This window comes from Nansenia antarctica (genome assembly GCF_963989245.1).
Source record: "Nansenia antarctica genome assembly, chromosome: 7".
Taxonomy (NCBI): domain Eukaryota; kingdom Metazoa; phylum Chordata; class Actinopteri; order Argentiniformes; family Microstomatidae; genus Nansenia; species Nansenia antarctica.
In genome coordinates, this window is record NC_137677.1 from 65,875,335 (window position 1) to 65,903,262 (window position 27,928).

At 47.1% G+C, this 27,928-nt stretch overlaps 1 protein-coding gene across 2 annotated transcripts in view; it reads right to left on the reverse strand.

The window, feature by feature from the left end:
• The window catches only part of itgb5 (integrin, beta 5), a 54,812-nt gene extending 26,884 nt beyond the window's left edge, over positions 1 to 27,928 (reverse strand). The window contains exons 1-10 of one of the 2 annotated variants that reach the window (XM_080536289.1): positions 27,704 to 27,928; positions 26,908 to 26,993; positions 25,349 to 25,556; positions 24,118 to 24,367; positions 22,049 to 22,217; positions 20,716 to 20,877; positions 19,001 to 19,096; positions 18,793 to 18,882; positions 14,045 to 14,179; positions 4,811 to 5,237 (exon numbers count right to left, since the gene is read on the reverse strand). In XM_080536289.1, the coding sequence (XP_080392415.1) occupies positions 4,811 to 5,237; positions 14,045 to 14,179; positions 18,793 to 18,882; positions 19,001 to 19,096; positions 20,716 to 20,877; positions 22,049 to 22,217; positions 24,118 to 24,367; positions 25,349 to 25,556; positions 26,908 to 26,993; positions 27,704 to 27,782 (1,702 nt within the window). In that variant the 5' untranslated portion in view covers positions 27,783 to 27,928. Of the gene's footprint in view, positions 1 to 4,810; positions 5,238 to 14,044; positions 14,180 to 18,792; positions 18,883 to 19,000; positions 19,097 to 20,715; positions 20,878 to 22,048; positions 22,218 to 24,117; positions 24,368 to 25,348; positions 25,557 to 26,907; positions 26,994 to 27,703 lie in introns of those variants that run through there. The other variant, XM_080536288.1, reaches the window with a different exon arrangement.

The following is a 27,928-nucleotide window of genomic DNA, read 5'->3' on the forward strand; positions in this document are numbered from 1 at the left end:
ACATTAAATGGCATATATAGGCCGCTACACAACAGTAATCACCGCGACAAACAGCTATATTATATATATATATATTTTTTTTTTTATTTATTTTTTTTATATTTTAATATGATGACCGGAATATATCACGTTTGTCCGGTAAATCGAAATCTTCCCGGACACGATGTCCGGCGGCAATTTTTTCTAACGGAAACCCTGGTCTACACTCAGGGGGGGGAGGCTGGCCTGGGAGGGGGGGGGGAGGCTGCAGGAGAAACACCGGGACAGGGAGTCAGCTGACCCCAGCCCCCCCCCCCCCCCCTCCACACCCCCTCTGCCCCCTCACCCCTCCACACCCCTGGGGAGTGATACCTCCTCCCCCCTCCTCCCCCCATCTCCCCCGTCAGAGCTGGTAACTTTAGCGACTGACTAACGCCCCTGACCTCCTCTCCCCTCCCTGGGTTAGGGTTAGATGCACTCAGGCATGCAGAGATGCACAAAACTGCAGAGTCACGAGAGGTTCTGAGCCCAGAGGGAACGTCTCTCTCTGAGGCACCCATTTTGAGGTTATGACCGCGGTGACTACACAGACACACACACACTACACACTACACAGACACAGACACAGACACACACACACACACACACACACACACACACACACACACACACACACACACACACACATTCATAGCCCTGCATGCCTAGCCAGCTGTGGAAAGATAAGACCAGTGAGTTTACCTAAGCCGGGGAAGAGAGAGATAGCGTATCAGTGCAGATCATCGCAATAAAAAAGCTAATCTGAGAGAGTTGAGTGAGAGAGACAAACACAGACACACAGCCATCTCAAACCAAACCAGCCACTCTTTTCGTACAGCGACTACACCACACCGCAGGGTGTGAGCGGTCTGGGACAATAGGAGAACACAACAATTCCATAGCCAGCCATTCCACTACTCTCATAAAATGTGACCGACTCTAGACTGATTTGAGCCTGTGTGAAGTTCTGTGTGGGCGGAACTGGGTTGAGACGTCTGGAAGCTAGCTGGGTGACAGAACCAGAACCGCTGGCCCAGAGAAAGGACTGCGTAGGCGCTGGGTGCTGGGCTTTGTGTGGAGGTTTGGCTAGGCCGCTACCTTCCCTCTGTGTGGAGGTTTGGCTAGGCCGCTACCTTCCCTCTGTGTGGAGGTTTGGCTAGGCCGCTACCTTCCCTCTGTGTGGAGGTTTGGCTGGGCCGCTACCTTCCCTCGCTTGGCTAGGCCGCTACCTTCCCTCAGCCACGGCCCCAGAGCAGACGTGAGCAGCAGCAGGGTGTGGAGCGTGTGGAGCGCGTCATCACACTCCAGCCTCTGAGTAAACAAGAGCGAGGGCTGCTGAACACATCAAAGACAAAGACGCCTCCCCTCCCAGAGGCAGCCAGCCGGCCGTGACGGAGCCACACCCCGACACAACAAACCAGGGTAAATACGCAGTAAGGTCAATATGCAGTAAATTTAGAAATATAACAGTGAATATACAGTGAAGATGTATGATAGAAGTACGGTATTGTTACTACTACAGATAAAAGCTAACAAAGTAATATATAGCCCTAAAAAAAGAAAGAAAGAAGTTGAGCAGTTAAGCATCTGTGCATTAAAAACAGTAGTAAAAAAGGCTCAGGTTTTAAAAAAGGGCAACTATAACCTGTGAGCTCTGTTTACAGCGGGGCCCGCTCCTAGCCTCCGACACACAGCTGTCGTTTATTGAGTCACAGAGAGAGCCAATCGCCTTGCGGGAATCTCGGCATCCCTATTGGCTCAGTGGACGATAATTAAATCTGACCTAGTGGAAGGAAGAGCCTAGAAGCTTTTCACAAGGCAGGTTTGCTACACTAGCGATCTCCAGATCCTGAGGGAGGTCATTCATCATTGCCAGTATCAACAAACTCAGCCCTGCGTAAAACTGCAAACGCCCACTCATCAATCCTGCGGGGACACACAGTGGTGTGTCAGGTGCAAAGCTACAGGTTGTTATGTTCAGATCTGACTGATAAGGTGATGCAGTTTAAAACGACTATGTAACCTGCGGTCCACAGACATGGGCCTGCTGTCCACCCCCCCGCACCAACCTACAGACCTTTGGGGACAGAGCCTTCAGCGTAGCCGCACCTACCCTCTGGAACTCCCTCCCCATAGTGATCCGCAATGCCCCCACCCTGGACTCCTTCAAATCAGCCCTTGAAACCCATCTGTTGGGTTTGGCCCCTAGTCACTGTTTCTGTTTTGCTTTGTTTGTTTTCTGTTTGTCTGTCTGACCATTCCCCTTTAGAATTGTAAAGCGTCCTTGGGTTTTTGAAAGGCGCTATAGAAATCAAAGTTATTATTATTATTATTAGGCTATTATTATGTAAGATCCCCAAGATGACTTCTAGACCGATAAATGAAAACAGCAAGGGCTGCACAACGCTCTGAACTTAGAAGAAACAAAACAAAAAAACACAACCAGGACAATACTGGTTTGAATGAAAGCCCCTAGCGGCCAGTTTATCAGTCTGGATCCTGCAATCCAATCCAAAATTGGCTCTCTTAAGTTCCCCAACACTGAGTAAATGACCTGCTTTTCGATGTGGAGTGTAACCAATCCAAACTGTCCACAATGCTCCTGTTTACAAGGCATTTAAACAGGAGAGAGGGGCCCCAGAAACAGTCCTCCTCCATTCACATCTGTGTGTTTAAAGAACCGGTATACTCTAGGATCGGTTTTACAACACTGTTTAATTCTCTCTGACAATGAAGTGACTTGCAGTAAGGGAGGTGAGGAGAGGGGGGGCGATCATTCAGTATCAATAGGAACACATTACACACTAGAGCCAACCGCGGCTGTGAGAGAAGAGAAGTGTGGGGGCCACACGTGAGTGAGCGTACTGGACTGTTAACATTTAATGATCGCCCGGCCCCGCCAGTTATCATCCGACCCCCAAAAGGGCCCTCTTATGACCAGCTGTGTTTGTCCGGTCCTGTCCTGCTGACTAAACGATACACGCAGCCCTTCGCTAGTGGGTATAGAAGACCCACACATTGTATTTGGGAGAACACACACAAAAGCAGCCAGGCCTTGTTACAAAGCGTCCTCTGTGGTTTTTGTGGAACAGCCGTTCGTTCTTTCCGAGCTTTGGGGAATAAGCCAAGTGGGCCCGTCTCCAATCTCCAGCAGGTCCCGACCCAGAGAGCACAGAGGCTTGGACCGACCCGCGTTCTGGGAAATCCAATAGGACCGCCTGTTTAGTATGTCACTCAGTTCCAACCAAGCAAACCCTGCGAGCTTACTTACTTGCCCAGCTCGGCTCACAGTCACAGTCTATCTAGGGCATGAGGGCTTTGAGCAGAGCCACAGAGCCACAGAGCCACACAGTGGGTTAGTTGACATCAGCTCATGCATCTTTTATCAGTCGAGAACATTAATGCTCGGCGGGGAACGAATGCCAAAAAAAACGAATAAAGAAAAGAGGGTAAAAAGAGGGCAACGGTGCGTCTCTGCTCGAGACTCCCAGAATGGCTCTGGCACTCTGGCACCATTCCTGCACACAGCCGCCTGCACACAACTCCCCTGGGTCCTAAAGCACTGAATCTTCCAGGTCACAGAGAACACTCAGACAGTAGACAGTAAAAGTGCACGTTAAGCACGTCGACGAAAAGCAGCTGCTTTTTAAACCTATATTTGGGAGGCTAGCCAATACCCCCGCAGGTGAACATTTGAGCTTTCGTGATATAAAAAAGAAAAAAAGAAAAAAACGAGTTTCGGGAGCGAGCTTTAACCACATAGACACACCCTGTGTAGGTATGGGTTTGATGAGCGTTATATCCCCAACAATACACCTTCAAACACGCAGGGTTGTGTTCGGTGTTCGACCGCTAACATGTTGCTCACCGCTGGCACCTGGCAGTCTTTTAACGACAGGAAAGATGAAAGATGATATGATCACATCTGAGGTTAGATTGATCTCTCTGCTTCAACTTGACAGCAGGGTCGTAACCCTCTATAGTCAATACATATTTCGACTTGTGGTAAACTCAATTGTTGCATCATGCGAATCTTTGAATAGGCGCATGATGATGTCAGCGCTGATGTCAGCGCATGCAATCCCCTCAGCTCTCACATGCACATGCAGGGTGGCAAACTGTTGATGACCCAAAAAGGTGACTTTTTATTTAAAAATTTGCCTGAAAATGAAGAAAATGATCAACGATCATTGCAGCTAACCTTAGTGGGGGGGGATAGCGCTAACACTAATGGTGCTAAATGGATATCACTAGTTAGTAAGTAGCGGCACCCCTGACCTTAACCCTGACCGTAACACCTGTTATAATTACTTCGAAAACAGTTAAAAGTTATTTAAACAGCAGCTGAGTTTTGCTGACAGGAAGATTAGTTAGCTCACAGATCATGTGACTTGGATGAGGCGAACTACAGACGTGTGAACTACACGATTCACATGGATGAGCTCTATTTGTCGGGTAAAAACGGCAAATTTAGCAGAAAGGTGACAAGTTTGCACCCCTGCACATGCATTTCTAAGAAAACCTGCTGTAAAGGTTCTGCTGGAAAGACTGTTGTGCTGCGTGTGTCTCGTGTGGCGGTGGTCAGAGAGGGCGAGAGAAGTAGAGAGAGAGAGAGGTAGAGGGAGAGAGACAGTGAGAGAGAGAGGTAGAGAGACAGAGAGACAGTGAGAGCGAGAGCGAGAGAGAGATGGAGAGGGAGAGGGGGAGAGAGAGAGAGAGAGAGAGATGGAGAGGGAGAGAGAGAGAGAGAGAGATCGAGGTAGAGAGAGACAGGCGGCGGTGGTCCTCTCACCGGAGCAGAGGATGCCCTTGTGCCGGGCGCAGGAGAAGTCGTCGCACTCGCAGAACGTCCCGTAGATCTTGCCGAACTCCGACTCGTAGCAGAGGCACTGGTTGCAGCTGCACTCGCCGCGGCCGCTGCACACCTGCTTGCCCTCCGCCTCCCTGCAGGCGCTCAGGTGCAGGCTGCCCTCGCCCTCCTGGCACTCGCAGCTGGAGCCCAGGTAGCCCGGCTCGCAGCGGCACGTGCCGCAGGTGTAGGTGCCGACGGAGCTGCAGCGGGTGCTGTTGGCCCGGGTCAGGCCCGTGCAGCCGCAGTCGCAGCGGTAGTCCACCGACACCTCCAGCCGGTCCTTGAAGCCGCGGGTCTTGATGGTGAAGCTCTGCTGGGTGCCGGGGGCCGGGCAGCCTCGGGCCTCCACACTCACGTTGAAGGACACCTGGAGAGGAGAGGAGAGAAGAGGAGATCGGACTGAGTCAACAACATGATTAATATTGGTATCGGTTTATCTTTAAGGCCATTACCGGAAAGTTACCTCGTTATCTTACATCAGGACTTGATTGGAACTATGGACCCTATTTGACACACTAAAATGACTGGCTTACACTAGAGCAGTGGTTTTCAAACCTCTCCTCGGGAACCACCAGCACACCTGATTCAACCAATCAAGTACAAAGCAATTATGGTCTGCCATAAGTAGAGGTAATGGACTGCACTTATATAGTAGTGCCTTATTCCAAAGCGCTTTACAATGGCCCATTCACACATTCACACACCAATGGTGGCAACAAGCTGCCATGCAAGGCGCCGGGCGGCCCGCTCACTGGGAGCAATTTGGGGTTCAGCTAGAGTGCTGTGTTATTCTTTGTGGTGTCACTCCCTTTAAACTAATACTGCCATAAATCTACTATACTGCAATATTATGTACTGTGTACATGTCAGTTTCATATCAACATTTACTATACGACCTTATTCCAAATTACCAGAAGCAAAAAAAGGCCAGACTGAAAGAAGTCCCCAACCACTGCCTCAAAAACACAATAGGGCTGACCACCACAAAAGCATTTCATAGCATCCGAAGGAAACATGGTTACATTTTTAAATATCGACCTTTCTACCACATAGGAAAGAAGCTAATCTAAAGAGGGTTACACAAACACGATGGCACAAGGCATCCATGGAACAGGGGAGGCTGGCGGAGGTAGAAATTGGAGGATGGGCTTGTTAGTAATGCATGTAATGGAATGAGTTTGATACCGTTCCTCATTTCGTTCCATGCACTACAATGCAAGCCCGTCCTCCGATCTCCACCTCTACCAGCCTCCACTGCTGTTAGAAGCATTTCAGAGGTTGTCCACTTCTCCACCGGTGGGTTTGGTACTGGAAGGTTCCGGAAGGTCTAGCTCATTGGTGGACTACAGGGTCAGCATAAAAACTTGAAAATTGAGTTTTTTACATAATCTGATCCATTAGGTGTTTATTAATGCCTGTGTGGTGTTATTTTTAAAATGTTGACATTTTTGAGTTAGTAATTCATAAAACACAAAGGTTCCATCTCACAGAACATAATGGAATGTAAAAACTTTGACGCTCAATATCTCTGAACTGCCCTAAACGGAGATAGAACCTTATCATTCTAAACGGAGATAGAACCTTATCATTCTAAACGGAGATAGAACCTTATCATTTTAAACGGAGATAGAACCTTATCATTCTAAACGGAGATAGAACCTTATCATTTTAAACGGAGATAGAACCTTATCATTCTAAACGGAGATAGAACCTTATCATTCTAAACGGAGATAGAACCGTATCATTCTAAACGGAGATAGAACCTTGTCATTCTAAACGGAGATAGAACCTTGTCATTCTAAACGGAGATAGAACCTTATCATTCTAAACTCACGAGCTGTTAACATGGGCGCTGAAATGAAACGCACATGCGCTGCTGAGGCGGAGTCATCCTGTTTGATACACTTCATCCTCCAGCACCTCAGCTAAGTCTGATCATGGATGAGTCAGCTAAGTCTGATCATGGATGAGTCAGCTAAGTCTGATCATGGATGAGTCAGCTAAGTCTGATCATGGATGAGCGGTGGTATTTTCACTATTGTAGGTGTAGGTAGAGTCGTTAAAAGGTCACAGGAGACCCTCTCAGTGACGTACGGGCCTCTACACCAGAGTAGTAACACTGTAATTACCCTAGTAAAACATTGTATTAACGTGTTATTACTTAGTAATAGCATTACATGCTATAATGGGAGTTGAACAGTTTGTGTTATTATACAATAAACAATATTTTTTCAAATGGAAGAAAAAAGCGATTCAACACAGCTTAAGTCTTCCACGTGCACCACATTCCCAGGGTGAAGGAAAGGGCATGACAGCAGCACAGAGTTGTGGAACGTTTCTATCGGTCAGAAGACACAGACGCCTGTCAGGCTACAGGAAGAGCCCGCGTACAGGGCGGTGGGGGGGGGGGGGGGGGGGGCCTCCTACCTACTCTGCCCTCTCTCCGCCACAGCGTGGCTCCTCCTAACGAGGTAATGAGAGGGACTGAATTGGATTTGCGGGACATGTGAGTCACGAGGGAAGCTCAGTTGATTCGACCATGTGGCTTGTTAGGGGTTAGGAGAGCAACGTTGAGATGAGCTGGAGTAAAAGGGAGGGAAGCAAAGTAGCTGGCTATCAGGAGCGTGACAGGGAGAGAGGGTCTGGGTGGGGAGCGCAGAGTAGACCAGAGGATTCAACATGTACTCGATGAGAAAGTTCCGGCATGACAGTTGGCTATTTGTGTGAGCAGTGTAATGCAATGTAAGTGATTAACTTAGCTGAGAGGAAGGTAGGGAGAGTAGAATGACTCTGAATGTAGTCTGTAGTAGTGGTCTGATGGTGAGTTTAGCAGGGGAGGACGGGCTCACGGTAAAGCACGGAATGGAATGAGGAATGGTGTGAAACAAGCGTGTTCGGTACAAGTGTATTAGATACTATCAAGCCTTGTTCTATTCCATGCATTACAATGAGCCCGTCCTCCATTTTCTACCTCCACTGCAGGGGCGGACTCAGGCTGTTTGAAGGGCAGGGGGGGCGAAAAGGAACAAAGGGCACCTACTGCACAACATGGGACCCCATCAGTGCACATGGTCAAGTTTAGACCATTGGAAGGGGCAGCCAATAGGGCACATCCTCTAATTTTGCCATTCAAAAGGGCACTTAAGAGAGACGTTTTTCAACCATGGGGGCACCAGGAGGGGCGGTCGCCCCCATGAGTCCGCCAGTGCTCCACTGTGTACAGTAGGCCTGATACAAGAGGTGGTATGACATGTACAAAAAAACACAAAACACAAAAGCACTAACTGTTCCTGAGAGGATACTGTTGTTTTCTAAGAGGAGACATTGTCTCACAATCAGTGAGAAATCTGCTCTGACATTAGAAATTAGACAGTAACAGCAGTCTCCGATTTCAAGGCTTTCCGAATCATATGAGATTCTCATGACCCTGAAGGGGCTTTCTCACCGTTGAGTCATCGTTACCATAGAGATATCATTCATTTTTTAGAGCATTCTTATAAACAACAAACCACATTCAGATAATGAGGAGAGGAGCAATTTGTTCTCAATTGATTTTTATCTGGTAAAAAACTAAAAAAGGTCAAGATACAAATGTCTTTGTAAATCTCATATAACAGCATCTGAATAAAATGCCTCTGGTTCATCTACAGGTTTGTCTCGTTCACTATGGAGTCTTGGAGGACAACATACCCACCAGAAACAGGGAGGCTGTTGTTGGAGGCTTAGCCAGCCCCCATCTGTATGTATGGGACTTCTTTTTTTCAGTACACGCACGCGCACGCACACACACACGCACACACACACACACACAAACACACACACACACACACCCACCCACACACGCACACACGCACACACACACACGCACACACACACACGCACACACACACACACCCACACGCACACACACAAACACACACACACACCCACCCACACACGCACACACGCACACACGCACACACACACACACGCACACACACACACGCACACACACACGCACACACACGCACACACACACCCACCCACACACACGCACACACACACCCACCCACACACACGCACACACGCACACGCACACAGTCCTGAGCGTGTGAGAGAGTGTTGCAGTGAAAGGGGATGCAGTCCTCCAACATTTGGGTTACCGTCCTCTTTGTTCTCCGTCGGCCTCTGATGTCACAAAGCCCTTCCCCAGATTTGTGTGTGAGGTCATTGAGATGCAGCGGTGGCCTCCGTGCCCCCCCCCTCCCCCCCCACCCCCCTGCCGAGCCCCTCTGAGTGACACCTGGGCTCCGGCCTGCCCTCTCTCTCTACGAGGGGAGAGATTGGCACTCTGTACTGTGACTGTGCCTGCAAATCCCCCCCCAAATGCAAACAAAAGCCAGAGCAGTAGGCCCATCACCCTGGCTAGAGAGAGAGAGAGAGAGATGGGTCCCCTCCACCCTCCACCCTGCCCCCCCTCTTCCTCCCCCTCCCTCCACCCCATTCACTGGTGTTATTCTTCAGTCTCTCAGTCTCTCCCCCCCAGCCTCACTCCCTCCGTCTCCACCCTGATCCCTACATTCAATCGGACAAATAAGGAACGAGAGAGAGAGAGAGAGAGAGAGAGAGAGAGAGAGAGAGCGACAGAGAGAGAGAGAGACAGAGAGACAGAGACAGAGAGACAGAGAGAGAGAGAGAGAGAGAGAGAGAGACAGAGAGAGAGAGAGAGACAGAGAGGGAGAGAGACAGAGAGAGCGAGAGAGAGACAGAGAGAGCGAGAGAGAGAGAGAGAGAGAGAGAGAGACACTGGGGGCTTTTGGGAGATGAATTCCACAGGGTCAGGAGCGCTGCGTGGTGGCGTGTACAAAGTAGCGCCTTCGCTAGGCGTCTCAATAGGTCCGGTACAGACCCCCATTGAGTCCCACTGCGGGGGGGGGGCCCAGAGATTGGAGCAGAGGAGCAGAGCAAAACTCAAAGTGATTAAGACGCGCAATGATCCTGCAATCACCTGACCTTTTCCTTTTGTTCCCCCTGAGACAAAAAAAAGGGAGAATGCATTCCACGTCGTCAACGGTTACGACACGTCGAACACACTTAACATAACAACTTAACATAACAACTCAGAGAGAAAATCGGTCTCTCTGCGAGTAGAATTATTCTCCCTCCTCCTCCTCCTACACAAACTCCCACTGTACGCTGACGGGATCCATTGACAAAACAATGTGACGTGTCCTCTGTAGCCTTCAGGGAGCCGTCCGGAAGAGCTTCTTTGAAGGAGAAAAAAGACACAGCTGATGTGTCGTTGCGGTGTCCAGCAGCCAATTTTAAGTCCTAATAATAATAATAATAACTTTGATTTATATAGCGCCTTTCAAAAACCCAAGGACGCTTTACAAGGGGATGAAGCGGACAGGCAAAACAGAAAACAAACAAAGCAAAAACTGAAACATTGACTAGGGGCCAAAGGCCTTGGTGAACAGATGAGTTTTAAGGGCTGATTTGAAGGAGTCCAGGGTGGGGGGGGGGGGGGCGTTGCGGATCACTATGGGGAGGGAGTTCCAGAGGGTAGGTGCAGCCACACTGAAGGCTCTGTCCCCAAAGGTCCGTAGGTTGGTGCGGGGGGTGGACAGCAGGCCCATGTCTGCGGACCGCAGGTTCCGGGAAGGGGTATGCTGGGAGAGGAGGTCAGTTAGGTACTGGGGGGGTGCAGGCATGGAGGGATTTGTAGGCGAGGAGGAGGATTTTGAATGTGATGCTAATGGTGCTTTTCCATCAGCAGCCCGTGTTAGTGCAGGGTTAGATCAGTTCGAGGTCAGGTCGGGTCACTTTGATCTGTTCTGGTTTTCCATTATACACAAACCGACCCGGACTAGTAGGAGGAGTAGACGATAGTAGGCGGAGTTACGCGTCACACGCAGCCTGGCAAAAAGCTTCCGGGTGTACACAGCAACAGCCGTGATTTTTTGGGAGAGAAAGAGAAAGAGAGAGAGGAAGCTATGTACACATAATAAAGTCATGTTTTTTTAACCCTTAAAACCACTGCCTTCACTTGTCTGCTTTATGAACTGTAGTATCATCATCGGGAAACGCCAACAATTCAAACGTGTCCGGAAAGAGGAGAAGCCAGGGAATTCAAAAGTTTTTGAATGGAGTCGATCCTCCACTCCTATCACCGTGGACACAGCGCGGAGCGAATTCCCTGTTAAAACCGGCATTTGACTCATGAGTGAACGGCGAACTCCCGGTTCTGACCTGGGACCGAACCGACCTGGAACGACGAATGGAAAAGGGGAACGAAGCGGGCTGACCCGGGTCAGCACCAGGTCAGCACCGTAGTGGAAAAGCGGCTTAAGTGAATGGGCCCAGTAATAGCCTCTAGACCCAGTAGTGATAGCCTCTAGACCCAGTGATAGCCTCTAGACCCAGTGATAGCCTGTAGACCCAGTGATAGCCTCTAGACCCAGTGATAGCCTCTAGACCCAGTGATAGCCTCTAGACCCAGTGATAGCCTCTAGACCCAGTGATAGCCTCTAGACCCAGTGATAGCCTCTAGACCCAGTGATAGCCTCTAGACCCAGTGATAGCATCTAGACCCAGTGATAGCCTCTAGACCCAGTGGTAATAGCCTCTCCCACTGCTGCTATAGTCTTGTCTATCCCTCGCTGTGCCCCAAGCTTCCTCCATCCCTCTGTAAATGACCAGTGTCTGGCTGGACACTCTCTCTCTTTCTATTAGGAACAGAATGAAATTCCCAGACAGAGAAATTAGATCTTGGATCATGGCCCCGAAGAACAACAGGAGAATTACAAAAACCTGAGACTCTTCTAGGGCCTGAAGGGAGTGAGTGTGATGTGTTATTGTCACACATTATTGTCACTCTGGGAGCAGGAGGAACGGTGCTGCCTCGAGGGCGGCCAGCGCGCGCCAGAACCACTGGGTGGTTACGGACTGTGTGTTCCAGCTGGAACAGGGACAGGACATTGTGTCGTTCCAGAGAATGGACGACTACCGTCCGTTCCGTGTTTCCCAAATGCTTATTATTTTCCCCAAACAAACAACTAGTATTTTCCTGGTTGTCCAGACGTGTTTTCTTTCTTTTGAGGCATCTGGTTTCATTTGGTCGTGCAGTTTTCAGATATATGAGTGAAAAATGTTAGTTTTTTTCCCTCTGAGGTATATTCCAACGCGTGCATGAATCTTACTTAGTCTGAGGAGTCACAAAGCAGCTAGCATTTACACAAGAACACACATGGAAACACTAAGAATGTACACAAACAGCACACTGTTTTAAGAGAATAACGCCACACAACAACATTGCTGTCCTGGGATGAACTGGAAGTTTTCTAACCACCTCTCTCTTTCTAGGCACACAGCCTGAGTGACATTCTTTAAACGGTCCAGTATGTCACACTCAAACTCTACAGTTCTAACAGTTTTATTGTAGTGATCTGGGAATGAGATCCCTGTAAATAAATATTCCATATACAAACGCGGCTTTGGTCTGGATGGTAAATGATAAATGGACTGCACTTATATATCGCCTTTATCCAAAGCGCTTTACAACAGCCTCTCATTCACCCATTCACACACACATGGTGGCAAGCTGCCATGCAAGGCGACGGCCGGCCCGCTCACTGGGAGCAGTGTCTTGCCCAAGGACACTTCGACATGTGGCTAGCCGGGGCTCGAACCGCCGATCTGCCAACCTTGCGATCATTAGACGGCGGCTCTACCTCCTGCGCCACAGCCGCCCCAAATGTTATATGGATAAAAGGGCTTTCTAAAATGAATGGGTAGTGGCCTCCCCAAAACTGGGTTTGTATATAAACATTGTCACTGCCAGGGGTGTTTCTAAGGGAGTGGAATCTCAGATTTTGGCCTTTCTGTCTCTGGTGCCTCTGTGAATTGTGATGCTTGCAGACACACACAACAGCTAATCTCTGACATTGCTGTCCATCTCCGGGATTATAATATTATTATTATTAGGGAGGATGATGTTGTTCTGTAACGTTCTGCTCCTTTAAGCCGGGCTAGTTCTAGACATGTCGTGACATTAGAATTATAAGGTTCCATCTCCATTTTTGTCAAAATTGAGTTTTTTACATAATCTGATCCATTAGGTGTTTATTAATGCCTGTGTGGTGTTATTTTTTAAAATGTTGAAATTTTTCAGTTAGTAATTCATAAAATACAAAGGTTCCATCTCACAAAACATAACGGAATGTAAAAACTTTGACGCTCAATATCTCTGAACTTCCCTAAACGGAGATAGAACCTTATCATTCTAAACGGAGATAGAACCTTATCATTCTAAACGGAGATAGAACCTTATCATTCTAAACTCAGGAAGTCCTTCTCTCCTAGCAGGAAGGTTGACTGAGAAGAGAACTCTCCCTCCCAGCGACAGCAGTTTGATTGTAATATTGATCCAATAGGAACTACACACTTAAGACGATAGAACAGTCACACTCACACGCTGTGTTTGCCAGAGTCGTCAAGTCACAACTTGCTTTCCTTTAGTCGTTCGCTAGGTGCACAATATCCCTTCTTGGCATTGGAAGTAAAAATCCTCAGATGTCTACCACCACCAGCCTCTGAGGCTTCTCAGTGTAGCAGGAGGGCCTTCAGCTCAGTCTAATGAATCTGTCTGCAGTCTGGAATTACATCCAGAAGGACCCACGGCAGGGTTGCATCATCCAGACCATGAACATACCTCAGAGGTCACTTGCAGCATATTGAGCAGACAGAGGAAACCTATGAGAAACGCTACAGGGCTGCATCCAACCTTACAAGGCTAAGCTGAGATATTTTCCTTTCACATTGTTGTATCGAGCACAACTACAGCAACTATGCCTGTATGCAAAACCAGAGCTGAGTAGAGCTGAGTTGGAACAGCTCTGTGGTGTGGTGGTTTTCTGCTCGAAATCACATGCCCACAGTGAATATAGAATATCTCCACAATCACAAGGGCCTTCATAATGATCTTGGTATCAAATGAAAAGCTAACACTTGTGGGGGTGACTGTAGAAGTGTCAGAATCAAAATATGTGCTACTGTGTCAGAGTAAATAGAGCTAGAACATTGTGAAAAATCTCAAATTCACTCTCCGCCTAACAGCTTTTACAGTGAATATCAGCTTGGAAACCTGACTGAATAAGGGTTAGGGTCAGGGTGGTTAGGGTCTGGGAGACTCACCGTGTCTCCTATCTTGAGGTCGGAACACTTCCTGAGGCCCGGGAGTGGCTGTCCGTCCTGGCAGGTGGCGGTGAAGGACAGGCCGATGTCCCCCGGGTGGTTCTCCACCGTCAGCTCCACCTGGGAGCGGATGTTCTGAGACACAAACAGAGAATACAGGCTACAGTTAATCATACAACAGTTAGTTCCGACCAAGTAATTTGATTGGACAAGAGGCATTCCATGAGTGCTGATATACAGTATAACAGCACTGGGACTTTTAACTATATGCATCACTCCGCCGCACAGATGTTCTACTAAATGACCGTTAATTAGACTACATGTTTGTGTTCAGGTTACTAGGCAACAGTCCATTTGAAGTTCAGTTGCGGAACTATTTTTTGTTTATTTTTATGATTAAATAAACAAACAAATCATAATATGTTGTCGCTTATTACTGTTAACTAATAAATCGCGCTGAAGAACTGTTGTATAAAAGCAATATCACACGAGAGGGAGTGTGTTATACTGAATATCAGCACGGCTGTGATTGTCTTCTACACGGCCTGCGACCTCGTACCTACGACCGAATCACAGCCGTGCTGATATTCAGTATAACACACTCCCTCTCGTGTGATTTTGCTGTATAAAATGACATACATGTATAAGTGCACACACATACACTCACTCACTCACATACATACTCTGATCGAAGACTCAAATCTTTAAACAAATTCAACAACAACAAAACAATCACAAACAATCTACAATAAGAGTTGGCACAGAGTGCTGCAGGCCTGGTGGTAACCACGGTAACCACCCCCATCTAGAATGTTAAATGTTTCCAGCGCCCCCTGGAAAATGGAGCCATTTTTCAAAAAATAACTAAAAAAATAAATAACTGCCACTCCAGCGTTTTATAATGAAACCAAAGCAGTAACTGCCTGTTAGCCAATCTGTTTGCACTCAGGGTGGAAAAGAGAGAAACACAGAGAGAATGGGGGTGGGGGGGGGGGGGTGAGAGAGAGAATAAAATGCCTTGGTTAGATTTACACAGTTAATTCTGCCTTTTTCTAACCCCCCCCCCCCCCCCCCCAAACCACAGCGGTTGGGCATGGATGGGTGCGGAGCGTGTGTGAGGACTCGAGGCAGCGGTGTGTGTGTGCCAGGCAGATGTGTGTGTGTGTGTGTGTGTGTGTGCCAGGCAGATGTGTGTGTGTGTGTGTGTGTGCCAGGCAGATGTGTGTGTGTGTGTGTGTGTGTGTGTGTGTGTGTGTGCCAGGCAGATGTGTGTGTGTGTGTGTGCCAGGCAGATGTGTGTGTGTGTGTGTGCCAGGCAGATGTGTGTGTGTGTGTGTGTGTGTGTGTGTGTGCCAGGCGGCCAGCCGGGCCTGAGCTTCATGGGCTTCATGTGTGTCCGCTCAGGCGTACTTTAACACTACAGAACTACAGACAGGCGTAACCAGAACCATACCCACCATGATGTGTGACAGAAACAGAGTGATTGATGACTCTTCTTTGGCCCATGAATAACATTTTTCTTCTCTGATGAATTGCTTTATGCATTTAAAGATTTAAAAGGTCCCATATTAGGAAAAAAACTTGCACACATACATTTGGGTCTCTGATGGGCTAACTAACTAAGACACAAACTGAAATAAAACAACCCAGTCAGTGTTGTATTTACTGTAGGTGTGTGTAACATGTCTATGGATGTTAGCACTGCCCATCGCTATCAATCTAGCACTGTTTGGTCATTTGCTTCCTTTGTTCTGCTCTGACAAATAGGCAATACGAGTTTGGATTTAAAGCGACAGACACAAAAACAGCCGGGTGAGAACAGGAGTGGAACAGAGGGGGATAGAGGCATGCTGGAATGCCTTTAGATTAACATGTGAGTGGTAGTTTCAGCTAAATGTAATGACATGTTTTGGGGACCCCAGGGACCTATATTAACTAGTTGAAAAATAGCAGAATATGACTCCTTTAAGGTCATGACCTCCCATGATAAAAGATGGAACAACAAACATTTGAGATTTGAGTCTTTGATCAGAGTTGTTGGTTTGAATAGTTTACCAAAACAAATAGCTGTTTTTTCTGTGTGTGTGTGTGTATGTGTGTGTATGTGTGTGTATGTGTGTGTGTGTGTGTGTGTGTGTGTGTGTGTGTGTGTGCGTGTGTGTGTGTGTGTGTGTATGTGTGTGTGTATGTGTGTATGTGTATGTGTATGTGTGTGTGTGTGTGTGTGTGTGTATGTGTGTGTGTGTGTGTGTGTGTGTGTGTGTGTGTGTGTGTGTGCCTCATCTGGCAAAGAGGAATATGATTTAATGCCGTTTTTAGCCTAAACTTAGTGTCCTTTTCCTTCACAGTGAAAAAAAACGTTGTTGTTCCACCTAACCACAGCGAGAAAAATGCTTGGCGTACTAAAACCACACAGCTCATTTGGAAAAAGATTTAGGGAAAATGTGACTAAATTGAGAACATTATTTGGTTTCAAAAACATTCAGAATATACAGAGGAAGACATTATTTCCTCCCTTGCATCGTTGCTTCCTTGCGAATCCTCCAGAAAGTGAATTATATAACTGCCTGCCTGCAGCACATTAACATTCAGACAGCCAAACCCCCGAGCCACTGTGACAGAGTATTCACTGACGTACATTCAACGTTTTTGTCTCCAGAACCACAGCTTAACACTTGGGAGAATGATGGATGTTTGGAGAATGGATTATGAGGGTGTTTTCTGACAATTATAAACCCCAACATCCAATTGAAAGCTTAACTTGAGTTAACTATGAGATAGATTATACTGTACATTTGGCAGGACCACTACTGGCGTATCAAATAGGCTATCCTCGTCTTACAAACTTCCAAGATACTGTTTTATGTTTCCAAATACAGAAAAAGGAAATAACCCTTCTTATCTGAAGGACAAATAATATTTTGTTCTAAATCTAATACTGTAGCACTGCAGTCTAGATGTCGTCCAATATAGCAAAGCTAAATCCCGATATAAATCTAAACAATGTAGCCAGGACAAATATTGAACAAACTTGAAACTTGGAAAAATAGACTCAGCAGCACAATGTGGTTCTGGCTCTCCAGTTGAATTCTTGGATTAAATCTTGTGTTGAAAATACACCAAGAATGTGGACCTCAAACTTTAACATACTGGAATCCATTTCCTGTGTGGTGGGGACTAGCAGGGGGTCTCAGGCAGGAGTTGGGACATAAACCTGTTCCTTATTCTGGGACCGTTCAGTGCCGATGCAGAGTTACACACACAGGACCCCAGAGTGAGGGCCAGGGGGCACCCCCAGACCCCCGAGACCACAGCAGAGAGACCATGTAGACTAGAGAGCATTTAGACTAGAGAGCATTTAGACTAGAGCATTTAGCCTAGAGAGCATTTAGACTAGAGAGCATTTAGACTAGAGAGCATTTAGACTAGAGAGCATTTAGACTAGAGAGCATTTAGCCTAGAGAGCATTTAGACTAGAGAGCATTTAGACTAGAGAGCATTTAGACTAGAGAGCATTTAGACTAGAGAGCATTTAGACTAGAGAGCATTTAGACTAAAGAGCATTTAGACTAAAGAGCATTTAGACTAGAGAGCATTTAGACTAGAGAGCATTTAGACTAGAGAGCATTTAGCCTAGAGAGCATTTAGACTAGAGAGCATTTAGACTAGAGAGCATTTAGACTAGAGAGCATGTAGACTAGAGAGCATTTAGACTAGAGAGCATTTAGACTAGAGAGCATTTAGACGAGGCTCTCCTCTGCAAGGAACACCTCATCTGTTCTCCTTCAGAGCCAAGCGGCTATCCAACCACCTGAGACTTCAACCAACTGGGAAACAACCAACATCCGATAATATTTGATGTCCATCGTGTGCCTATTCCCTCCAATAATGGACATTGGCCAGGGGGGCTTGGTGTGTTGTGGGGTCTTGTAAATATACATACTGCCTGGTATTTATATGTTGACACTGAAAAGACAAGTAGTCATTGTGTGCCACCGTCACAATACAATGTGGCCCAGCGGAGGCCGGTGGAGGTAGAAATCGGAGGACAGGCTCATTGTATTGGCATGGAATGGCATGAGGAATGGCATCAAACACACTGGTGGAGTTTGGACATTCCATGGACACCAGCTCTGCGGTGACACGACCCCCCTCTCTGGGATGGGCCGGATGCAGAGAGGATCAGGCTTGTTTCTTTACTCACAGCAGGAGAGATCACTTCAAAGACCTTTCTTTCACTCTCTTTCATTCTTTCTTTCTGTTTTGTGCTCTCTCTCACACACACAGAGAGAGAGAGAGAGAGAGAGAGAGAGAGAGAGAGAGAGAGAGAGAGGAGGGAGGGAGAGGCAGAGAGAGACAGAGAGAGAGAGAGGGAGAGGGAGAGGCAGAGACAGAGAGAGAGAGAGACAGCGAGAGAGACAGACAGCGAGAGAGACAGACAGAGAGAGAGACAGACAGAGAGAGACAGAGAGAGAGATAGAGAGAGAGGGAGGGAGAGAGAGGGAGAGAGGGAGAGGGAAAGAGAGAGAGAGAGAAAGAGAGAGAGACAGAGACAGAGAGAGAGACAGAGAGGGAGATAGAGAGAGAGAGAGGGAGGGAGAGAGAGGGAGAGAGGGAGAGGGAGAGAGAGAGAGAGAAAGAGAGAGAGAGAAAGAGAGAGAGAGACAGAGAGAGAGAGAGAGAGAGAGACAGAGAGAGACAGAGAGAGAGAGAGAGACAGAGGGCTATAGAGCCCCTTCTTTACTTACATTGTAGGCATTAACGATCAGTTGGATGATGTTCTTGGAGTCTTGGTCCAGAATCTCCACCGTGGTTCCAGGTATCAAAGCAGTAAAATTCTTCAAACACGAAAAGACAGTGAAAATGTTGTTATTCTATAATACACAACGAATGCAGCAGTTAATTAACATATCATCAAAGGCAACCATATAAACCACACACAGCTGACAGACGTACCTTGTAAATGACATATAGTCTCTTGGTCACAGCGAAGATGAGATAGATGTTGTTCTCAGCCAGCTTCTCTCCCAGGAGAGCCAGGGAGGGATAATCCTACAGAGAGATATAAAACATGTTCAAGGAATTTCGTCACATGTTAAAGCTATTTCTTCACACTTAGCCCTGGCTAGCTCTGGGGGCTATGAGCTCCCAGCTCCGTGTCAGGAAGTTAGTGAAGGGAAGTCATCGCTCTTCTTATTCCAGTGTTGTGTTTACATCAGGGTTTCCCCTGACATTTTTCCTCCTCATGGGTGGAAAGGCCTGAGAGATTCTGCTTGAAGTGGTTTACCCAGACTTAGAGGTCTTCATTACTGTACTGGTGAGTAAGAAACAACTTCCTCACTAAATGGGACTTTTTTTACTTTGGCTGTGATTTTTAGCTGCAAAATTATTCCCATTGTAGGGGAATCAATCAACAGAATTTCAATTGAAATGGACCATGAGCGACATTTGGCTTTCACAGCTTTTCCAGTTGAACGGTTGCCCTGAACACTGAAACAGTGCGATGAACGCTGATCCAGGAAGCTTGTGTTCCGTCCCACAATCAGATGAGAGGAAACCATCTTAGCCTCTTTAGGGATTAGCCAAACAAAGGATGGTCTTGAAATTATTTTGTATTTGTGTTGGAATACTGCCACTCCATTTAATGTGACAGATTAAAGACATCTAGACTAGTCCTCTGGACTAGACCAAGTGACATACATGGAACACTGTTTTGAGAATAGACAAAATACCACAAATGTTTAAATAAATAAAGTTAATATAATTGAAATCCGCATGACGCTAATACATTTTGATTGCATTACCTATTCGCCTTCAAGCGACAACCTAAAAGACTACAGTAGATCAAAAGCTGTCTCCGTCAGATTCAATCTTGTAACACAAACAGTCATTTTGAAAGGTAGATTGGCTTCACGTGGGTTTTGCCGCTTCTTCCATCCATGTGTCCCCATTCAAGCTTTACCCCCCCCTTCTTATTCCATACCGTAAGTGGCCTTCTAACTGACGTTGTTAAAGCTACGGTTAGCATGACGCGTATGCCTGACAGGAGTTAAGCAGGGCCAATTGGGAATGATGTGAGTTCCAAATAAAGTCATTTGGTGTTACTGTCGTTATCTAGGACCAAAGCCAAGCCGAGTCAAGGCTTTGCTTCCTTCCTTCTTATCAACATCAGGCCTGGTCGCTATCAAAGTATCAGACACAGCGCTGTGTCCTCCGCTAGATCATCTTTAGTCAGCGCTGTTAGCTGTTAGCTTAGCCTCAAAGCAAACATCTTTATGTTCAACGTCCGTTTCTCAAGCTGCTCGAGTACACAGTGGCACAACTATGAAGTCAACAGTATCTTAGCAACACTTACTCATCCTAACCATCTCAGAATATGGATAAAAAAAAGAACCTAGCTGCATATTACAACGGGTAGACTGTATTTAAATGTATGTAAACACCACCGCTCATCCGTATTATAAAGCATCAGACTTAGCTGAGGTGCTGGAGCTGAAGAGTATCAAATGGGACGGAAAGAAAATAAATCAACGTTTTTTATTTCGCACGCTGCCTGTAGAAGGTCTATGACCGAAAGCTCATGCGCAATAAAAAAGTTGCACAGTTTTTGAGTGTGCGCATGCTTCTAATCATCCCCTGAGGTAAACAGGTCAAACGTCCCCTCCTCTTACCATCTTGGTGGAGCCGCTGTACTCGTTCTTCTCGTTCAGGTGGCACTGTCCGTCGTGGGGCTGGACCAGGCCCCCCAGCTTGCCGTCCAGAGCCAGGTGGGGGACGTCGTCAGTAGCGAACACCAGCAGGTGGAAGGCCTCCTTCCTCCAGCCTATGCTCTTCTATTCATTCAGACAAATAAAGGTGATTGATTGAACAATCATCATATGACCAATTTGGGGCAAGCACATCATTCTAAATCCTCAAAATCGGTTCATTGTCCATAAAAGACAATTCATACACACAGTGAACACATAAGCCTGCAGTTTCTAGGGTGGTGAGTGGTGACCATTTAGGGTCAGTCTACTGCTACTATCAGAAATCAATACTTCATAAAAAGGTGGAACCCCCCTATCACTTTCCATCAGCTTGACGACCACTGACCCAGAGATGATGAGGCGTAAGAGCTGGGCGGGCAGACGTAAACAAGGAAAAAGACAACACAAGTGCTTTATCCAGAAGGCCATTATCACTGGGACAAACAGAGGCAGACAAAAGGCCCGTGGCAGAGCGAGCAGTGAGCATTAGTGTCAGAGTGCTGACTAATGTCACAACGCTAAACAAATGTGACCTTTCAACAAGCGTGGGCATGAAGGCCGCTGTTTGTGACGCCCCAGTACATCATGTACTGTACCACTGTATACAATAGAGATGTGTGCTAGCCTAGCGTCGAGACGTGTGCTAGCTAGCGTTGAGAGAAAAGGCCTCTTGAAAAAAACGAAAACAACATTGTTTTCTTCTTATGCAGTGTGTCTAAAACTAAAACCGTGCTGTCATGAATGTCTGTTTATCATTAGGAGACAGTTATGTCATGTTGCCATGACTGCTTCCTGTCCATAGCTGTAGGAGCAAACCACGTTTTTTTATCTTAACAGAAACTAACCAGCATTATGTGAGTATTAAAGAATGTTCAGCTATGCGAGTCACTAATTAAAGTAGTGAGTGACTGATTTAAACAAAGAAATACTGTATATAGTCTTTAGAGCACCACAGTTCACACAGCACCAAAACTTGAGAGACAGACAGACACTGCTTTTGCCAAATTACAAGGTGGCTCTCATCATCACTCTCTTCCTGTAACAGCAATTGAACTCCCAGCCAAACACCGGGACTTGACCGAGCCTGTTTCTTCTGACTAGACCTCTTGTTTAACCAGCTGCGGCAACCAACTCCTCCTCCCTGTTTAACCCCCCCCTCCCCCTCCCCCCCCACTGGTGCTTCTAATTAACAGAGTCGATATGAGCAGTTGAGCACACAGTCTATGTCTCTGGCTTGATTGATTGACAGCCCCACCTTGCAAACGGCAGCCTGCAGGATGGCGTCGAACCCGCCCTCCGGAGCGTCGCGGTTGCGGGACACCATCTGCTTCTGCACCTCCTCGTTGAAGCGGTCCACCTTGTCCGTCAGGGACAGGAGGTGGCGGAACCCGAAGGAGGGGACGCAGTTGGGGAACAGCTTGTATCTGTGTGGGAGAGAGAGAAAACCGTTCGGAAGGGCTTAGCGACCTTACGTAATAGTTTCCGATACAGAGGTTGACCTCTGACCTCAGAGGTTGACATTCCCACACACTCTGCAACCGACTCGACACACATCCTGAGTGTGGGACTGAATATGTTGGATGTTTCCGGAGGGGCGGGAGGGGGGAGGGGTGGGGGGGGAAACAGAGGTGTGTTATTGGAGGCAGTGGTGGACTCAGGCTGTTTGAAGGGCAGGGGGGGGCGAAAAGAAACAAAGGGCACCTACTGCACAACATGGGACCCCATCAGTGCACATGGTCATGTTTAGAGTATTGGAAGGGCAGCCAATAGGGCACATCCTCAAATTTTTGCCACTCAAAAGGGCACTTAAGACAGACGTTTTTCAACCGTGGGGGCACCAGGAGGGGCAATCGCCCCCCTGCCCCCCCCTGAGTCCACCAGTGATTGGAGATGACAAATGAGGCATAGACGTTGTCATCTGTCCCTTTAATGTTTTCCCGCAGTGGCTGTGTGACACACACACACATATACACGTACACACATACACATACACACACACATATATACATACACATACACACACATATACCTACACACACTCACACACCCACACACCCACCCACTCTCTCTCTCTCTCTCTCTCTCTCTCTCTCTCACACACACAGACACACACACCACACACACACACACACACACACACACACACACACACACACACAGAGAGACAACCCAGGGCATAACCTACTTGGGCAGCGATGCGTAATGAAGCAGTAAGTTAGTGCAGCATAATCTCACCTCCAGGGCAAATGTGGTTAGCGACCGGCAGCTTTTCAGCCCAGTTCTAAATCTATTCTGTTTCCTTTCAGCCTACTGCCATCACACACACACACACACACACACACACACGCACACACACACACACACACACACACACACACACACACACACACACACACACACACACACATCCCCACCATAACAACAGACATGGAAGGCTGGTGGTGTCCATTTTGTGAGCCTGGTTTACGGTATCTTAGTTAACCAGAATCAGCGCTTCTTCCACATCAAAAAAACTCTCCAAATGTCAATCATAGACAACCAGAGAATAGAACAAGAAAACTGTTGCAGATATTTAAGAGGCAAAGCATCACCTCCCTTTTTTGTAAGTTAAAATATTCATTTCACGCTTGTTGCTTCTAGATTCAAACCGCAAAAAACAAAACATTGCCTCAAACAACTGCACTGTCTGCCCCCCATTTAGTTCCCACTCCAAACCCACGAGGACAAATGACTGGACTATGAAAGTCCGTCGTAGACTGAAGACCTGGAGCTGGAACTTTTGGAACTTTTTACTTATTGAGCCTGCACTGTTTTATGTATTTTATTGAATGTTTTCTGTTTTCTGTATTGAATGTTTTCTGCCCTAACTGAGCTGTTTGACAACAAAATTTCCCCATTGGGGACAATAAAGGTTTTCAATCAATCAAAACCCATCTCTTCAGGACAGGTTACACCTTAACTGCTCCTCCTGAGACATCTACTGCCCCCCAGCACTGAGTCTCCTGAGACACCCACTTTCCCCTCTACTGTGTCCCCTAAGACTTCTATTGCCCCCCTTGTACTGTTTCTCTGTTTCTCCAGTGTCTATATAAAAAACAAAAACAACAACAACAACCTAGGTTTAGAAGAATAAACTCTCCACAGTATCAGTGGCCCCGGGCCTGAGCTAGATTACTCTTCCTGCTACGACTGGTGGATTGATGACTCACTTGCTTAAGTCAAATGTATCGATTGTAAGTCGCTTTGGAATAAGGCGTCTGCTAAAATGCCAAAAATTTCAATGTAAATGTAAAATAAAAGGTGTAGCGGCAGTGTCCCTCTCACCCATTGCAGGGGTTGTCCTGGTACTTGTCTGCCGTGTAGGAGAAGGGGGACATGTTCTTGTCCACAAAAGATCCGAAGCCCAGCCGGAAGTTACTGGTGAGTTTGCCCATCTCGTCCGCCAGCTTGGTCCCCAGGTTACGGATGGTGTCCAGGTCGTCTTTCATGGAGAGTGAGAGGTCCATCAGGTAGTACAGGTCCACAGGGTAGTCCTCCACCTGCCGCACCTGCATCCCGAACGACGTCTGATCACCTGGAGGAGAGGAGGAAGGAAGTTGTGTGTCGTTGACAGAGCCTTCAGCGTGGCCGCACCTACCCTCTGGAACTCTCTCCCCACAGTGATCCACAACGCCCCCACCCCCCACCCTGGACTCCTTCAAACTAGCCCTCAAAACTCATCTGTTCTCCAAGGCCTTTGGCCCCTAGTCATTGTTTCAGTTTTGCTTTGTTTGTTTTCTGTTTTGTTTGTCCGATCATTCCCTTGTAAAAAATAAAAAAAGCGTCCTTGGGCCTTTTGAAAGGCGCTATATAAATTAAAGTTATTATTATTATTATTGCGTTGCTCAGTCAACAGATTGATCGATACCATTCTAAGAATTTAATTCTTAAGCTGCGTACGGAGTCGCAACTATCGAGACTACAGGATGTTAGCAACACTTAATGAATCTTACCTACCTCAAAATAACCTAGCTGCGTGTTACAAAGGGTCGCTATTTGGTAATTGTGTTTATATTTTAAAACATAGGCTACCGTATGTCCCCTCTACAGTCTACAGATCAACCAGCAACTTTTGTCTTTGAATACATTCGAAGAGGAAAGCCATGTGGCGGCTGTGTCTCAGGAGGTAGAGCCACCGTCTAATGATCGCAAGGTTGGCAGGTCGGCGGTTCGAGCCCCGGCTGGCCACATGTCGAATTGTCCTTGGGCAAGACACTGAACCCCAAAATTGCTCCCAGTGAGCGGGCCGGCCGGCGCCTTGCATGGTAGCTTGCCGCCATTGGTGTGTGAATGTGTGTGTGAATGGGTGAATGAGAGGCCGTTGTAAAGTGCTTTGGATAAAGGCACTACTATATAAGTGCAGTCCATTTACCATTTACCATGTTGACATCAATGAGATTTGCAAATGTGTTTACTAACTAACTGCAACTTTATGTCATAACCTTTCTCAACCCGTTTTTAAATCCTGTGGTTCTGGCCACAAACTGCTGGTTCTGAGGAGCTGAACCGGGCTTACCTGGCCTGAGACTCAGAGAGATCTTCTGGGGCATGATCTGGATGACGTTGTACTGGGTCGGCCCGGAGCCTTTGGTGCTAAGGGGCTCGCTCCTCAGCACTCTGGTGGTGCTCCTGGGACTCTCGATGAACTGGGCCTCACAGCCCCTCTTCTGCAGGTTCTGAATCAGGTCACACCGGGACATCAAGGTCCGAACCCTCCCAAACTCCTACGAAGGGGAAACACAGAGGAAACACTGTCTGTCATGGAATGTACACTTACATATTGTGGGTCTCACCTAGAACGGGTAGAGTAAAGGTGTGAACATAACAGGGTAAATATTAATTTGTAATCTTTTAAGAGTGGAGAGAGATTGCTAGTGTTGCATGTAACACCAGGAGAGGCTGGTGCAGGTAGGAATCGGGGAAAACTGTCTCATGGTAAATGCATGGAGCGGAAAGAGAGACGCTATGTTTCTACCTGCACCAGCCTCCCCTGACGTACACATAACAGTGACTGCAGTACTGCACAGGTGTTCTCTTACATCAGGTTTGGTTTTGGCTCATAAAACTCAAATGTCCTCACTCCACTCCTGAGCTTTCTTTTTCCCCCCATTTCGTCTGAGTTTGAAATATTACACTACTAGAGTATCAAAGTCTGTGTGTTTTTAATGTGGATACCGTACTCATGAACTGCACAAAGCCTGTCAAAGGAGAATTTCTGTCACTCTGTGAGAGACAATAAAGCAATCTTGAATCTTGAAGTCCTCAGACCAGTCTAGCGACCAGCTATTGCTTAGGTCGGCATGAGTCATGACATATTTAAAAGTGTAGTTTTGGGCATTCCTGCCACCTCGACACTAGGGCATTGTGAACTTCACACACACACACACACACACACACACACACACACACACACACACACACACACACACACACACACACACACACACACACACACACACACACACACACACACACACACACACACACACACACACACACACACACACACACACACACACACACACACACACACACACACACACACACACACACACACACACACACACACACACACACACACACACACACACACACACACACACACACACACACACACACACACACACACACACACACACACACACACACACACACACACACACACACACACACACACACACACACACACACACACACACACACACACACACACACACACACACACACACACACACACACACACACACACACACACACACACACACACACACACACACACACACACACACACACACACACACACACACACACACACACACACACACACACACACACACACACACACACACACACACACACACACACACACACACACACACACACACACACACACACACACACACACACACACACACACACACACACACACACACACACACACACACACACACACACACACACACACACACACACACACACACACACACACACACACACACACACACACACACACACACACACACACACACACACACACACACACACACACAGGGCAGGAATGTGGCACGTGTGTACCTCTGTGGCGCACCAGGCGCAGCTCGGGTGGATGAGGAGACATTCTTCACAGGACGTCGCGCTGCCGCTCATACAAACGTTCAGGCCTGAGAGAGAAAGAAGGGTTAGGTTAACCTAGGGTTAGGCCTGAGAGAGAAACAGAGAATGGAGAAATAAACACTGTTTTCCACAACAACTCTATTGAACATGGGATGGGATCCATAATTCTGGTTAATGACCCTTGTTGATTTCCGCTTATCCAGAAACGCGTGCTTATGTTATGGACAAGGGCATTATAACACAGCTGATTGAACAATAAACACATGCATAAACATGTCATATTATGACATATATCACATTTACATTAATATGGCGTACTATTAGCTACATCTTTACATTCGTGTGTGCCCGAGCACGAAGGCTGAATGTTTACCAGTGAAAGCAGCATTGACCATGTCATGAGAAGTGTCAGTAATAGATTATGTTGTTGTTTATACAATCGGCTTATACGATGTGTAATCACTCAGGGATAATCACCCAACTATACTAAACTGGACCGAATTAAATTCCAAAGACAATCTCAACAACAAGCAATGTAAACTCACTGGAAACTATCTGGTGCGGGGGGCAACATTGTAGCAACATTGTCTCAGGAGTTCCGTGGGCTACAGTAACCCCCGTCCCCTGTTTGGAGAGCGTGTTTACACACAACTACAGCTGCTCGCCAAGAGATGGATTTTACTAACTACTGTTACAAAAACATCCTTAGATCAAACGTTTAACAATCCAACGCAAACTTCTAACTTCCTCTTCTTACCTTGGACATTGTGCAGCAGTATTTCCAGCACCAAGCAGCCCAGAGCTGTGCGATACACCAACAACCGCGGGACCCACATCCTTCCTCTGTTTAATAATAATAAGTCCGTTTAGTTATTCAATAATAATCTCTGTTTGGGAAGTGTTTTCCGGCACCGGTGTGACTATGAAGTCACTAGTTTCATTAGATCCACGACCTGCCCTGGTCCATTTTTTGGTCCTCTTT